Source organism: Rhineura floridana, chromosome 5 (assembly GCF_030035675.1).
Source record: "Rhineura floridana isolate rRhiFlo1 chromosome 5, rRhiFlo1.hap2, whole genome shotgun sequence".
In the NCBI taxonomy this organism is placed as follows: Eukaryota; Metazoa; Chordata; class Lepidosauria; order Squamata; family Rhineuridae; genus Rhineura; species Rhineura floridana.
In genome coordinates this window covers 53632122-53649362 of record NC_084484.1, presented here as the reverse complement: position 1 = coordinate 53649362, position 17241 = coordinate 53632122, and the positions used below count along the sequence as shown (strand labels likewise).

General features: G+C 42.0%; 1 protein-coding gene across 4 annotated transcripts in view; it reads right to left on the bottom strand.

The window, feature by feature from the left end:
• Positions 1 to 7499: 7499 nt before the first annotated feature.
• The window catches only part of EDAR (ectodysplasin A receptor), a 129969-nt gene continuing 120227 nt past the window's right edge, over positions 7500 to 17241 (bottom strand). For all 4 annotated transcript variants that reach the window (XM_061626737.1, XM_061626736.1, XM_061626739.1 and 1 more), the window contains exons 10-12: positions 16200 to 16359; positions 13855 to 13915; positions 7500 to 12279 (exon numbers count right to left, since the gene is read on the bottom strand). In XM_061626737.1, coding sequence (XP_061482721.1) covers positions 11960 to 12279; positions 13855 to 13915; positions 16200 to 16359 — 541 coding nt within the window. In that variant the 3' untranslated portion in view covers positions 7500 to 11959. The remainder of the gene's footprint in view (positions 12280 to 13854; positions 13916 to 16199; positions 16360 to 17241) is intronic.

Sequence of the window (17241 nt, the reverse complement as noted above, 5' to 3'; positions counted from 1 at the left end):
CCGAACCTCTCTGGTATTGTCAATAAACTACAGTTCCCAGGAATTTGGGGGGGAAGCCATGACTGTTGGTGGCATAAGAGTGCTTTAAATGTACAGTGTGGATGTGACCCAGATCATAATAGAAGTACTTAAAATACCGGTACCTTACCTTCCTGTTTACTGTTTGCAAGAACCAGGTCATGATGGAAGCACTTACAATGCTTCCTTTGAATCCTAGGCTAGGAGTTTATTGGTGCAGACCAATGCTTTGAATTGTGCCCAGAAAACTAAAGGGGACTAGTTCAAGAACTTAGATAAATAAATAGACAGATATATAGATATAGATATGTCTTTATTGTCTCATCCCAATAAAGACCCATTGATTTCAGTCCCAGTTAGAGCAATCCTAACCATATCTACTCAGAAGTAAGTCCTATTGAATTCAGTGGAGCTCCTTCCTAGTAAATGGGATTTGGATTGCAGCTGTAAATTTCAAAGGCATGAATGACAATTGGTAGTGTCTAGAAGTCATAATTTTTGGGGTATATTCACTTATTCAGGACATGTATGTCTGCCTAACACATTTTTCATATCAAAGATCAGTCTATTTATCTTGTGTGGAAACATTAATATGTATAACTTTAATATTAATATGTAAGCTTGAAGTTATTTTAGCAGAAGATATATGTTTCTTATGGAAAGGCCAGTTAAGTGTTTCTGAGGGGGAACATCCCACGTATGAATAATGTTCATTTTATGAACTGCATTTGGGTTAATCTAAATCTAGCAAGAGCAGATGTGCTTGAATTTAGAATCTAATGCCGAAGAAATATGTATCCCAGTCCCACTGTGTGTGGGCTAAGATAAAAATCAACTGAATGAGGGGAAAAAATCTATTTGGTTCCCAAGGAGAACTTCAGAATGCTATATGGAATCCATTCAAAGAAAAGTTAGTTTGTTTCAAGCCAATGAAAGCTAATTAAACATTCTTCTTGTTTCAGAGGAGTTTGATGATTAGAGATAAATACATAATGGGAAGAACCTCTTCTCAAGCAGAGACAGCCACAAAGAAAGTGGGCTCAGTTCCCACGGGTTATTTCTTTAATAAGATAACCTGCTCCCTTTATGATGTAAGCGTGGCAACTTACTGACTAGCAAAACAGTAAGTGACTTAATTGGTACTTTTCCTTAAAACACCCCTGGGAATAGAACAATGACAAAGAATGATATTAATCTGTTGAAAAATATGGTGCATGATAGGATGTTTATTCCTTTTGTCGGTATATTGAGATGCTGCTTGCTTTCAGTGTGGCACAGCAAATACGCAAGCATTCCCCCGTCTTAAGTTAAGACAAAGAAAGTCTGTAAGGGGATATTAGAGGAACTATGGAGATGGAAGCATTTAAGTAGCTTTGATTTCAGTTTGCATGAGCCAAGGAACGCCTCAATTCTTATGAAATTACTCCCTTGGCTTAACAGTTTGGGCACGCAGAAAAAAGAGCCCCAGAAGGGAATGGCAATAGTTTAGGCGGCACAAGGGGTTTATGTATGTGCAGGGGTCTAGTTGTCCAGGTCCCAGGGGGTCTTAGAACTCTTGCTTTTTTGGGAGCAGGGTCCCAGGAGGGTCTCTGTGTCTCCAGCGTCCTTTCCAATCAGAGTGAAAGGAGGAGAGTCAGCCACTGAGAAGACTCTTCTCCATAGCTAACATACTCCCCTTTCATGCTGATTGGCTCCTAAGGATGTCTGTTTTTGTGGGAGAAGGCATGAACAAGCATCTCATTCTCAACCCAGCAGCAAAAGAAAGTGGGAGGAGGTGGAAGATGTGTGGTTTTGTTCCAGCCCAAAGCCAGGAATAGTAGGAGTGGAGGATGGAAAGAGAGGGAAAATATGTTCAAGGCAGGACAAGAAAGTGTGTGTGTATGATGGTGCTTCAGCTTTTAATGATGTTCTATGTAGGTGTGTCATGCCTGGTAAGGTGAACTGCAAATGAATATTGCCTAAGTGTGTGTGTGTGTGTGTTGTGTTGCTGCCAACATTTTCAGTTAGGATCAAGAATTTCCATGTTTAAATTTCATCCTAAAATGCATACGCTCTGCCCAAATACAATTACTCTGAGTCTTAATATGACAACCAACCAGCAAAGGAAGTTTCTTACTTTACAGCATCTTAGCATATTTGCCCATGCACATGCACAGAAAATAGCTGAAAGTCAATACATGGAGATCTGCATTGATCATTGCAATACATCAGTAAGGGTAAGTACTCCAAACAAAGGGATTAAAAGCTACTTTTATTGAATACCCTTAGAAGCCTGTATAATCTTAGAAGAGGCCATGACTGGGCGAGGGCACAGCTGTGAGGAGGTGTGGTGTGACTATCATGAAGGAACCTTACATGTCTGAATTTGCCACTGTACTACTGTGCATGTGTGACATGTTTTTAAGCAGGAGTTTCCAGACTGCTGTTGTGACACCTGCCCCCTAGAAATCAGACTTTCCCTAATAAAATAAATGAATAAATTCCAGATACTGTTAGTGGCAGCACAAATCCTCATCCTGGACTCAGAGCAGGAAAATGTCAGGTAACAGGACCTTGTAAGCCTGTATTATATTTATATAAGACAAATATCAGAGATTAAGAATCAGAAAAATCTAAACAAAAAATAAAAATGGGGAGGACCATCAACACTGGTTAATCCGACATGGCCTATGTCGCTGCCTATGTTATCGTGATGCAATGGAGGGTGAGGGAAAGAGGAAACAGAGTGCCAGTCCGGTTCTGGCCCCATCAAACGCGACAAGAAAGAGGGAAGCATTACTTTGGAGCAGACTAGGAAGGAGAGCTATCTGTCTTCTTTGGCCCTCCCCAACAAGGGCCTCATGTTAGGCAGGGTGAGGAGGCCAATCCAGGCAGCAGATGGGGGGGGGGAGGAGCGGCAATGAGTTGTTGGAGGTTAGAGCTGTGTGTGCTACATAACCTTCCTTTTGCCACCTCAGCTGCTGTACTGCCCTCAGGTGTGGTGGAATAACTTGTCCCATGCCCATTGCTGAAGGTGAAGTACAATTCAACTGCCGCTCCAGTTGGCTCCTGTGCATAAAATGGGAGGACCTTTGTTTTGTCCTTCACCCAGGCAGCAAAATGTCCTTAGCCAGCCGTGGCTAGTGGCAAGACATTTTGGTGCTGCTGACCAAGGTCAGGTTTCCTGCTTCACGTGGGCTGTGGCTACCGATGTCACCATCCCCTTCCCACACACACACCTCAAATCTACCCAAGTCTCCATTTAGAAAGCATATTTCACACTTTAAATGTGCAGATATTTGTTACCACACCACCCAAAAACTATATATATATATATATATATGGTTTTTGGGTGGTGTGGTAACAAATATCTGCACATTTAAAGTGTGAAATATGCTTTCTAAATGGAGACTTGGGTAGATTTGAGGTGTGTGTGTGGAAAGGGGATGGTGACTGTGGGCTAGTTCACATGACTGTGGGCTAGTTCACATGTGTGTGTTTATCAGGATTACTGACTGGCTGTTAATATCATACAATTCAGCCTTTATATTTGCTGTCCTAAATATTCCAGAACCAAGTTTTGTGGTGGAGAGCAGGAAGCCATGTATTTCTACCGTAGTTCAAACTCTTTCTGTAATATACTGCCAAATTAATCCAATAAAAATGGTATCTGTGCTGCTGAGAGATATCTTCATTTTAAATAATCTTTAAATACAACTGTAGGAGACCAACTGTCTGGAGGGCCCTGAGTGTAGAAAGGCAAGGTAAAAGTGGAATCAATAAAACCTAGTTCTGTATGAGCCAAGTAAAACTACTACAGCAATCACGTTTACCCAGGTTCAAAGAAGAGCCATAGCTCTGTGGTAGGGCATAAGCTTGGCATTTGGAAGGCCTCAGATTCAATCTTTTCCACTTGGGGAAGATGTCTGCCTGCTGTTCTGGAAAACCACCACAAGTCAGAGTAGACACTACTGGGTTTAGATGGATGGACCAATGATCTGACCCAATATAAAGGCAGGTTTAGATATTAAACACAAAATGTTTCCCTTGCCTAAAGATTTTCCCCCCTACAATAGCATCCCCAGAACTGCTTCTAGTACCTTGCTCCATGTGCATTCATTCATTCTGGGACATCAGAACACCTTCAATAAAGAGCAGGGCTTTTGCTGGGGTAGACAGGACCCACTCTACTATTAAGCAGAGTGAGCTAGCTGCCTGAGGCAACTGATTTGGGTGCTACAAAGGGCAGCAAAATGTTACCATTTTTATTGTGTTTTTACTGTCTTGAAGAGGGAAAAGTGTGGGTGCGATTTTCTGCCTCAGGTCAGGTGTCAAAATAATTTTGATGCTTACTTAAAACTTTTTTTGTTTAAATAGGCTTTTCCTGAGATGTGGCCCAACCATGTACCATTGATATTGAACTTGTTGTTCTGATTTTATTGTTTTTTAAAATGCTGTTTTATGATTTTATATTGTTCACCAATTTGGGTTTTTTATTATAGTGGTGTCCAAATTTATATTAATTTATTAACTAAATACTATGCACCTTGACTTGAGAGGGGAGATGCCATTTACTGTATCACCTCCAGCAACAGAATGTCTTTGGTCATCCCTGGCGGTGATAGTCCAAGCTTGTGTAAGAGCCTTTTGAAAGCCCATGAGAGTACATCTCCAGTGGATTATAGAAGGATTTACAAGATCTAAATAATCGGATGTTTGGGAGCTGCTGATAAAGGGTTGTATCCAACTTAGCACTAAATCACAGTACCGTCAGCTCAAGGATTTCTGCTTGTGCAACATGACTTCCCACCCTCTCCTCCTCCTGTGCACACCCTAAATCTGTTCTGAGATTTCAGGAGGGCATGGGGTGGACTCGGAGGGAGGAGAAGTGGGAAAAGTTCCATTGTGCAAGTGATCTCCTTGCACTGATGGGAGGTATTAGGTGAATACCAGCCAAAGGAATTGCACTTGTAAAATAGATGTTATGGGTTCATTTTGGTTATGTATTGCATTCTGCTGTTTTTATATGTAATGCTGTGAGTCTCTGTTGTTGTTGTTGTTGTTGTTTTTATTATTATTAAATAAATTTCAATTTATATTCCTCCCCTCCTCCAAAAGGACCCCAGGGTGGCAAACCTGTCAATAATAAAACATGTATTTTTAAAAAATCTTAAAACAGTAAAAAACATTATAAAAACTTTGTCAACCAGTGATCTCAAGATTGCTAGGAACAGTGTCTTTCAGCCATCAAATGCCTGAGTAAACCGGAATGTTTTTAGATTTCTCCTGAAAGTCAGGAGACTTTCAGGCTTTAAGACATAATCGACTTGAAGGCATATAACAACAAATGCTAGTACTAACACCTTGAATTTAGCCTTTTAGTTTACTGGCAGTCAGTGCAGCACTTTCAGAACCAGTGCCACATGGACCCATCCAGCTGATCCACCTACCAGACTAGCAGCTGCATTCTGCACTAGTTGCAGCCTCCTGACCATCTTCAAGGGCAGCCCCACATTCAGCACATTATAGTAATCCACACAGGTCATGCACAACTAAGACCAGGCTATCCTGATCTAGCAATGTCCACAGCAGGAGAATCAGCCTAAGCTGGGCATAAGCACTCCTTGTCACAGAAGCCACTTGAGATTCTAGTGACAAGTTGGAATCTAGCATTTACTTATTAAATTTATATTCCAGCCTTCCTCCTAAATGAACAGCTATGAACCTGATCCTTCAGGGGAGTTCAACTCCACCCAGAACAGGTCATATACTTAATTCCAAAACACGGGAATCACCCACACACCTCTTCTGTCTTCTCAGGGTTCAACCTCAGTTCTTTTGTCCCTATTCAGTCCACCAGTGCTTCCAGACACCTGTCCAACATCTTCACACCCTCTCCTGATTCTGATGGAATGGAGAGATAGAGCATACTGATGACACCATGGTCCAGATCCCTGGCTGACAGCTCCAAATGGTTTCATATAGATGTTAAATAGCACAGGAGGCAGAATGGACCCTTGTGGAACCCCATGGCCCAAAAGCCATGGAGTCAAGCAACAATCTCCTGTTCAGGGCTTACTTTGAAAATGGGAGAGAGCAGCGGAAGTTGCTCTTCAGCTCAGGGGATATGATGTGAACGAAGGGAGGAGGGAGGGAGTGTGGAGAGGGGAACGACTGACACACCCACCTAAGAGCATAGGAGCAAAGCATCTGCAAACCCTAGAGATACAGAGTGAAGACATTTTTTTCCTTCCCTTTTTGCATTATTATTATTATTTATTATTTAGTTTATTTTATATACCGCCCTAAGCCCGAAGGCTCTCTGGGCGGTGTACAAAAAGATAAAAACAAGCACAATATATAAATACAATAAATACAATAAATCAAAAAAACAAAACAAACAAACAATAACGAACCAAACAACATCCAAAATACAGAAATGCAGTTTAAAATACACTTTAAAATGCCTGGGAGTATAAAAAGGTTTTCACCTGGCACCGAAAAGATAGTAGCGTCGGCGCCAGGCGCACCTCATCGGGTACACTGTTCCACAGTTCGGGGGCCACTACTGAAAAGACCCTGGTTGTAGTCATCACCCTCCGAGCCTCTCGATGGGATGGTACTCGGAGGAGGGCCTTAGATGTTGAGCGTAGTGTACGGGTAGGTCCATATTGGGAGAGGCGTTCCACCAGGTATTGCGGTCCCATGCCGTGTAGGGCTTTATAGGTCAAAACCAGCACTTTGAATCTAGCCCGGAAACAAATAGGAAGCCAGTGCAGACGGGCCAGAACAGGTGTTATATGAGCGGACCTTCTGGTCCGCGTCAACAATCTGGCCGCTGCATTCTGGACTAGCTGTAGTTTCCGAACAGTCTTCAAGGGCAGCCCCACGTAGAGCGCGTTGCAGTAGTCCAATCTAGAAGTTACCAGAGCATGAACAACTGAAGCGAGGTCGTCACTGTCCAGATAGGGACGTAGCTGGGCTACCAATCGAAGATGGTAAAAAGCATTCCATGCCACCGAGGCCACCTGGGCCTCAAGAGACAGGGAAGGATCGAAAAGAACTCCCAAGCTACGAACCTGTTCCTTCAAGGGAAGTGTAACCCCATCAAGAACAGGATGAACATCCACCATCTGAGCAGAGAAGGCACTCACCAACAGCGTCTCAGTCTTGTCTGGATTGAGCTTCAGTCTGTTAGCTCCCATCCAGTCCATTATCGCGGCCAGGCAACGGTTTAGCACGTTAACAGCCTCACCTGAGGAGGATGAAAAGGAGAAATAGAGCTGCGTGTCATCAGCGTACTGATGACAACGCACCCCAAAACTCCTGATGACCGCACCCAGCGTCTTCATGTAGATGTTGAAAAGCATGGGGGACAGTACCGATCCCTGCGGGACTCCACAATGGAGAGTCCAGGGTATCGAGCAATGTTCCCCAAGCACTACCTTCTGGTAACGACCCACCAAGTAGGCGCGGAGCCACTGCCAAGCAGTACCCCCAACTCCCAATTATATCAGGATTGGATTAATATGGATTTAAAGGGGGAAACTGCATGATAGCTTCTGCTTGCCTGCAATGTCATGTGAACCATGCGAATTAAAAGCGGATGCAAGTAGCACCAGATACACAGTAAATCGCTGTGTGGATAAACCCTGAAAATTATCAGCAGGCATGTTGTATTGCTTTATCTTATTAGTGGATTTATTTATTTCATAATGTACAACAATAATAAGTTATATATACAGACTTACACAAAATTGTTACAATAGAAACATTTTGGCAGAAGTGCAGAGCCAGTATTTGCTTTTATTTTTGCTTGTTTTTTGTGTGACATGATAAATGAAATAACATTTAATAGTCCCATGTTCACCTTGGTACTGTCCAAAGCCCTGTTGTTCCCAAAGGCTTGACAAACAAAATGGTTACTCTACCTTTATTTGTAAAGTAGCTGGAACTGTAACCAAAGCAAACTACCTTTTCAGTTTTTGAATAATACTGTAAATAGGAAATGAGGTGGGGGAGAGAGAGAATGTGTATGGGTAAGTAGAGAGCTGGGAAAGAGAACCTGAATTGGCTGCAAAATTTGTTATAAATAGCCCACAGTTATATTCTGCAAGTAGACAATTTCCCTAATCAATGGCACAGGACACGTGTGAGGATTCAAATCCAACACCCACAAATGTGCATGTCTCTACCACTGATCAGTGCTGTCTTTTTCCTCTGAATAAATATAACATCAGAATAAGAGAGTGGATCCTTGAGTGGAGCTACTATGAGTGTTTGACCTTTCTCCACAGACAAATATCTCTAAACCAGGGCTTCTGCAATCCAAAGTTTGTATAAGAGCTCCAACCTTTACAAAAACTGGTCAGAAGGAGCTGTACTCACTGCGGTGCTCAAGATTATTCTGAGCTTCACAATGGAAAGCTAAAACTATGCATGGATCATGATGCAGTTTTCAGCGTTATTGATCCTAGGTGCTAGTCTGGGGGCTGTCCTCTTTATATATGGGAAAGTATTTTTAAAGGATACAGCAAGTTGCTGGGGGGGGAATGAACTGTAATCAAATTACATGTTTGTAGATTAATTACGCAAGTTACTCTTCATTGTTATTCAGACAGGAAAGGACATTTCAGAGATAGTAAAATATAGTGAGACTTCCAGAGCTCAAGGCTAACCAAGTGCGCACCACATGTAGAAAAACAAAATGGCAATATTAAATATTCATCACATTGGCCCCATTAGAGTAGAGCCTTTCCACGGCCATTTCTTTGTAGCTGAGGAGGCAGGTTGTAGGCTGGTTATTATTTTCAAGAATATGAGTTATAGGTTTATATCACTTTTGCTCAGCCATGCAACCTTGTAATTAAATATATATATATTGCTTTTTAAGTCCTGGTGTTTCTTTTAATAATAATAACTTACTGAAATCTGTCAACATAGCACTTTGTGAAGATCTCAACAGTAAATTAACACACTTGCTAATTAAACTACCCCTGGCTCCTGGACTCTGTAATTATGAGTTCACAAAGACCCTCCTGCCAAGAAAAATAAGGACTTTTTGCCCTTGCTTTCTAACCATTTAGAAATCAAGAGCACAATCCAGCCTATTAAGGGCACAATGCCCACAAAGGGAGGGCTTGGCATAAAGCTCAGTAGAACCTGTTCTCTCTCTCTCTACCCCTCAGCCAACACACACACAACTTTAGAAGTCCCCCAATGTGTTCCAAGTGCAAGTTACTCAAGCTCTGATGAAGGGTGAGAGGAGACAGGCTTCTCCTAAGCCCTAGGCCAAACCATCTGCCAGCAACATTATGTAGTTGCCATAGCCATTTCCTAAAATCATTTTAAAAAATGTTTTGGTGTTCAGAAACGTCTTGTTCCCTTTTTTTAAAGGAGAAAAAGCAGTATTTTGCTTACTTTTAATGTTCATTACACTGAATGGGGTCATTTTAACTAGAAAGACCACTAACCCTAACCTGCGTAAGTAATTATTTAAGCACCACCTTAATACAACGGTATTCCAATTTTTTACCTACAGGGAAAACTTTCCATGCTGAAACCTGCTGAGAAACATCTGACATCTGCAATAGAATCCCTGATGATTCTTTTCTCCAGTGCATGTTTAGTTCACATTGGACACTGGTCAGACTGTTGGGTCTCACCATCACCCCATAGCAACCAAAAACACACTCAAATACACGTCCAAAACTTCCCTACATGTTCACACAAACTATGGAAGACTGGTAATGGTGTACAAGTTGACTCACTTCAGATGTAATGACAAAAAATGATTTATCATTATGTGAACAAGCCAGCAAGAGCCTTGGGCTTGTATGCTGCCTATTCCCTCTTTCTCCTCGCTTCTTCAATTGCATGAAGAGATCATGTCTGAACTGACAGGTACACAGGTTTGTTCTAACTGTGGGTAGTTAAAGCTGACCAGCACCAAACCACAGTTTGACATTCTGGTTTGTAACTAATCAAAATTAGAACAAACAATAAGTCACAGAGTTCAGAAACAGGAGGGAACTGTTTTGCTTATTTTGCTTATTCAAAACTAGGAGATTTATATCTTCATACCCCAGGGTAGGGGGTGGCAGGAGCAACGAGGCCCTGCAGACTCATTCTAGTAATGACAAACCACGAAAATGAACCAGACTGTCGTCTTTCAGAACTGCTTGTGCATCCCTGTTGGTTTTCTGATTACCTACAGCCTTAATAGTCAGTTGTAGCCAATAGAGTAGTAATGTTTTAATATACTTTCAATGAAAGAGTTGAGATGACAGTTAATTCTATTATATTTAAAGTTGACCTGAACAAATTAGTGAACAGTATTGATTGAGGCATTCTTATTTCCTATCTCAGCGGTGATCTAGTTGAAGAGTGAGTAAAGGTTCCCACATTCTTCTATGCTTAGATGTTTTCCCCTTCTGAAGCATAAGAAATGGTCAAAATAATGTTCGTACTTAATATAGGAGCATATTCATAAATAAATTCTGCCAACTTTATAATTAGCACATATTTCCATGTGTATATGTGACAATATTTCTGAAATATCTGTGTGGACCACATGCACCAAGACTTTAACATATGCTGAAATTATGAAGAAATTGGACTACTGGGGTACTTCTTGCAACGCTCGAGCCTCCGCATGGGGTGCTAATTGTGGGGTGGAGCGCGCCCCAGGCAGTGAGGGGAGGGAGGAGTTACAACCGTTCCATCTATGACCTGGCTCTCGTGAGATCACCCACAATCCTGGGCAGTCTCGCGAGAGCAGCCAAGGGGTAGAGCCAGACCCGGGCCTTTAAAGGCTCCAGTCTCCTGACAGCCGGCCTCTTTCTTCGTGTGCCGGTTTTCCCACCAACCCTCCCTCGGTCTTAGGGCGTCACTGAGCTGTGTTTATCTGGGCTGCTGGTTGACAGGGCTGGATAGGAATTTTTCCTCTCAATGAATCTGGCCCCATGGTTGAGCAGATTTTTTCGCCTATCCCTCAGTGGTTCACTGAGCAATTGTTAGGCGTTCACTCACTTCTGTCACAACTTTAGGCAGAAATGGCATTGGGCAGGATCAATCATAAGGGGGACTCCCATAAGGAGTTGAGTGGGGGTATACGATGGCCACGCCCCTAGCTCAGGAGGGGTGCTGCCTCATCCAGCTCATAACCCATCCCACTAGTTGGCCAGCGGGACCACAGGTGCCTTGGGTTCACATCCCACCTGGGTCTAAAGCAAGCCAACTCCCAAGGGTAGTTCCCAACTGCTTGTTGGTTGATTCAGCATTCCTCCAGCATGGGCTGCCGGAATGAAGCGGATCCTTGCCCTACTGCCATGCCAACCCCGCTTTACTTGCTCTTATCAATAAAGTTGTGGCCCTACTTCACCCATAAATCTGTGTCTGGCTGTGTTATTCCCGTTACTAAAGGGGACGCAACATGCTCCTACCGCACAATACAGCTGCTCTATCCAGATAAACACAGATATGGTTTTGTTTGGTTAATCCTTACATTAAATGAGAGGAAACTGATATTTGGTTGAATGCTAGATGTAACAGAGCTAGCAGTCAACTTATCTGTTATCTGACAACACTGTATCTTATGACAGTTACTAATTGCTGAGGACTGAAACGAAATTAAGCCATAGCAATTATATCAGATTTCTTCAAAGCACACAGTGATACTGGCAGGCTGATCTGTATCAATGCTTGTAAAAGGAGTCTGAAATGAACAGTAATATCTTTTATCAGGCCAAGTCATTCTCATTCAAGAAGTCTTCAGGTTGAGCTCCTTGTGTTTGTTTGTGAGAAACCAGTAATAAACTTTGGCTCGTTTTATGCTTGGAACAACAGACAACACTACGGAAATCTGAAGGCTGCCTGAGCTTTCAAGATCCTGTCCCATACTGAGTCCCATTGCTCTTGGAATCCATAATCCTCATAAATATGAAGAAAACAAAAGCACATGTCATGAGGCCACCACCGGGTCAGGCTTGGGCATCACTTGTGCCCACTCCAAGATATCTGTACAGAGAGACTCCACGGCATCTAATCGCTCAATCTGTACTAGTTTCGTTAGCAGTTCTGGAATACTGTAGCCTGCTGTACTGATGCGGTCAAAGAGCTGCATGCCATCTGTCATGCCACCTATTTCATCGCGCTTCAGTCCAAAGCTCTCAGCGAGGTGACGCCAAGTCTTCACAATTGCTTTCTCTGTGTTGTACGTAGAGCTGAGCATCCGGCTGGTCTTCTCCAGACAATCAAACGGCAGCTCTGTGGGACTGAGCCCTAAAAATAAAGTTTAGAGAAACCCGTTTACAGAGCCCTTTCTCCTTGTTTGACACGCAGTGTCCCTTTTGAACAGGGCTGGGGAAATCTGTGCCCTCTGACTCCTATCAGTCCCAGCCAGCATGGCCAATGGTGGGAGTTGTAGTCCAACAAACATTCACATTATACTTTTTATAGTGTTAATGGCTTTATAGTATTAAAGGTATCTGTGAAATTATTATGCATATGTGGTTTTCCCAATGCTGATTATTCTTCCAGTGCAGGATTGTTACTTTCTGTTCCTTTTTCCCCCTTCTCCATCTTGCAATGGAAATAATGGCAATTAATCAAGCACTTTCCCTTGACTTGCTGTTTCCCTTCCTCATCTTCCTGTCATCTTTACACTAGAATAAGCTGACAGCCAGCCTTCATATGAGGCCAGAAAAAATTGGGGCTCTTTATGCCTAGGGGAGAGGCTAAAGCCTCCAGCTTCAGTAAATGCAGGAAGTGTCGATTTGTGAGCACTGGAACCCCCAACAAGGAGAACCTCTTTCTTTTTAAATGAAATATTATTGTCGCCTCAGGGCTAACACATATTTCAAGTAAAGGGTAAAATTCCTGGTGAGGCCTCCCAATCTCCCCTTCTTATGCTGAGGTCAAAAAGGAAGCTAACTCTGAGATAATTAAAAAAAAACATCTTCTGAGGTAAAAAGAAAAGTGGGGGAACACAGATGTAACTGCTTCTGGAAAAGAAAATGCATATGTGGCTGTAGGTTTATTTTCACAGACTGTAAATATCTTACAATACCATTTGTACTTGAAGAATCTTGAAGCTGAAGTGGAGATGTTTTAAAAAGTGGAAATCAAGCAAGCTATTTTCCACCTCATGTCAAAAGTCTTATGGTATATTTATTATATTGGGGTTGTATCCAACACAGCATCAAGTATGCATCCTGTCAGCACAAGGATTTCTGTTTTCACAATGGGACTTTTCCCCTCTCCTCCCTCCACATCCTCCCCAAATCTGTTCTGGGCGGTTGGGGGAATGTCTAGAACAGATTTAGGAGGCATGCAAGGAGAGGAGGGGGAAGCCCTGTTCTGCAACTGGAAATTATTGCACTGAAGGGATGCTTACTTAGCACTATATTGGATATAACCCTTGGTCTCTACATATCTCAGGTAAAGGAAGAGTGCTGATGAGGGACAATAAATCTTGGCTAACATGAGGGGCAATGGGGTTGCAGGATATTGGATACTGGCTGCAGAGCTGTGCAGGGTTTTTGACACACTTGTCATGCAGTGCAAGCCTATACATGTCTTCTCAAAAGTAAGCTCCACTGAGGTGTATGAGATTTCTCAGAGATAAATATGTATAGGATTGCAGCCTAAGTCACTAATCTAACCATAGCACCAAAAGTATTTTATTCTGCCATTCAGCCAAATTGCTTCCAAAATGACTTTCTCTTCAGAATTGAATTTATCTGTATCTATTGGCTGTGACATATTGGCCATCATGAAACTACATAAGCCTCTTTAGAAAGCAAAGAATGTGGTTATAAATTAACTTTACATTTTATGAATTTTCTTTTCACCCACCTTCTGCAATGCTGCATACATTAGCATACAGATCAAGTATCTTTTTCCTCCGGCTTTGTATCTATGGTGGAAAAAAAGGCAAAAACACTTATTTTTTTTAAAGTGGACCTTTGTCCTCTGGTGTTTGAAGAACTCAGTCAAGAGGAGGTGTTGTGTGTATTCTTCAATTCCAAATAAATAATGGAATTTGGTGTTAGGTGTAGAATGAAGTTTTCTAAGAATTTAATTGGTAGTGCTTTTTTGTAAAGCACATTTTTATATTTTGTAGCTGTGTAGATAGGCTTGTTGTTTTTGTTTTCAGTGGCATGTGTTGCCTGGTGAAATCTGAGATATCAGAAGTGTGGCTGAATACAATTTTCAGTTGTTAAGGTGGGACTTCAGACCCCTACCTACACAGTTGTTTGTCTCATTATGTTCCAAGCAGGATAATTAATTATGTAAAACAAGCTAATTCCAGCCTATTTTCATTGTTTAATAGTTTGCAGAAAATTTATTATGGATTGGATCCAAAGGTGAGCGAGTGGAAGGCAATTGTACTCACACAACGTGTGCCTGCTTATTCCCATCGATTTCCCTCTATAGGCTCCTGTTCCTCACATACTTTTCCAGGGCATTCTTTGACCCACATAAATAGATTGTGGAGGGAGCCCAGTGGGGAGGAGGGGCAGGAAAACAAATAATGTGGCCCACCCATCTATACTAAAGGAGTTGTTAGGGAGCATGTTGTACTAGTGTAAATCCATATTTACCCTTTCCCCCTCTTCCCTGAAGAAATATTAGATACTTCAAAATCTGCATGCATCTGCAGAAAAGCCAATGACTTAAGATGTAAGAACCAAAGTAGAATGGAACATTTCTGCAATCTCCAATGTGCTGCACCTTGTGATAATCAGATCCTGTTCCATAACTGGTATTCTTGGCTGCGTTTTGATGCTATTTTATATTGTTTTGATAGTGTATTGTACTTCTTTGTATCTTTCTTTTGCATGTTCACTACTTTGGGGACTATTGGGCCCCAAAATGGTATGTACATAAACCATACCACACCATAATATCCTAATGGCTGTAACTTACTTCCTTGTTTACATTTAGAAGTCTGCCCTTTAGAATTCTTGCAGGCTGACCCTCATAACTGCACTTCCTAGGGTACTTAAGAGGATCATGCAGTCTCACTACCGAATGCATGACAAGTGGGGGAAAAGATCATTCTACTGGTTGGCCAGTTGGTTAAATCCCCCTCCCCCCTCCCCCATTCTGTAGTGAGGCTCATAATATCTGCATATTCCTACAGACAGGTGAAATGGAAATAATAACATATACAAAGTTTGGATCTCATCCCTGTCTAGTGTGTCCTCCTTTGACAGCAGCCAACTACAAAAATATCTTTGTTAAGTCTTCAATTATATTTGCAAATTTTCCATAGAAAGTAGTTCTGTCAAATTACTGAGAAGCTCTAGTCTGGAGCCTTCCATGTCGTATGCTGTTGATGCCACAGAAGAGTTAAAAATCTAAAAGAGGAAGAGTTGGTACATGTCCGTTGGTCCTTTGAAGGAGAGTTCACATTACTCTCACACAAGATCATCCTCTGCCTTAGATCAATCACATTTCTGCTTACTTGTTTCAGTCTTTAATTGTTCTTTTAACAGACACTGTCCAGACCTGGCAGAAAGAATACATCAAATATCACCATTACATGGCCTAAGTGTTGAGATCGTCTGGTTTGTAGGGTTCAGATATCTGTGGTGAATTAGGCCATTCTATCTACACCTTCTGAAAGAGGGTTATAATCAGAGTTAGTGGCCCATTTGAGAACCTGCTTTGCCATGAAACATGTCAGAACAACCTCTGGTTGGAGCAAAAAGTGGCTTCGTATAAGCTCCTGCTTTTGGCTAACTTCATTTGAACCAGGGGTTCCCAAACTGTGGACTGCCAGTGATCTACAACCTTAATTCAGGTGGTCCATGGCATGTCCAATTAAATATTCATAGTGGTTTCAGTGGCATTTTTATAGCTTCTTCTGTTTCTTATGTTGTATTTTATTGGATGACAACCTGAATTCTGTTTAATGCCCCACCACACACACATCCCATAGTTGTGATGAAAATCACTCCAACTGAGACATGCACACACATGTGCGTGTGTGCGTGCGTGCGCACGCACACACACACACACACGACTTTCATCTATTCCATGTCACAGAATGTAACAAGCCATGCACTAGCAATGTTTTATGTATTCTTCTTTCTATCTCTGGACAGTGTCTGTTGAAAGAGCAATTAACTTCTGAGACAGTTAAGAAAAAATGGCATTAACCCAATGCCCATTTCAATTCAGGTGAGACTTACGCCAGTGGATTTGTTGTTTGTGGAAGATTTATCTCTAGCTAAATGTACTAGAGACAGCAAGCACAGCTCTGGAGTCCCTTGCTTGTCAATAGCAGCTTCTTCGTCACTATCCATGCTCCGGCTTAAAAGTCTCTCGTTCTCTGAAGAAGCATCATTTTCACTGAAAGGAAAAACAGAAGGATTGCCTTTCTGAAATGAAAGCATGCATGGAACTTCCAGCAATGGACCTTTTCTTTTAAATATATGCATGTCCTGTATATAGCAAGATCCTCTGTGGCGCAGAGTGGTAAGCGGCGGTAACGCAGTCGAAAGCTCTGCTCACGGCCGGAGTTCGATTCCAACGGAAGGAGGAAATCGAATCTCTGGTAAAAGGGGTCGAGGTCCACTCAGCCTTCCATCCATCCGTGGTCGGTAAAATGAGTACCCGGCATATGCTGGGGGGTAAAGAAAGGCCAGGGATGGAACTGGCAATCCCACCCCATATACGGCCTGCCTAGTAAAAGTTGGAAACGACTCGCACTACAAGTGCGAGGACACCTTTACCTTTTACCTGTACAAGAGCACTTAGGTTGGGCCCTAAGTGTTGCAGTGGAATTTCATGAGGCAACAGTGCTTCTTGCTTGAAAATAATCACCCTTAACTGATACCATCATCAGTCGCATCTCATTTGGACATTAAAGATGAACAGGATCTTTTAGTTCATCCACTCTGCCTTTCCCCAGGAGGATTTATAATCATATGTCCCAAGCTAGCAATCTATTACAGGCATGGGAACTCCGGTGCTCATTCATTTCAGCTGAGTTTCTGTTTATTTTTCTATTTATTTAAGACATTTATATACCATTTAATCATTAACATTTCTAAGCAGTGCACATACAAATAAACCATACAGAAAATGGATTGGCACCTTACATTGAAATTATTGAGGACTGATCCTTATGCAAGGGATTCTTGTATGCATCAGAGCATTTGCTGTTTATAGTTTTCATTTCAAAGCCTTCAAGCAATAGAACCTTCATTCTTTCCTTTGAATGAGCTCTAC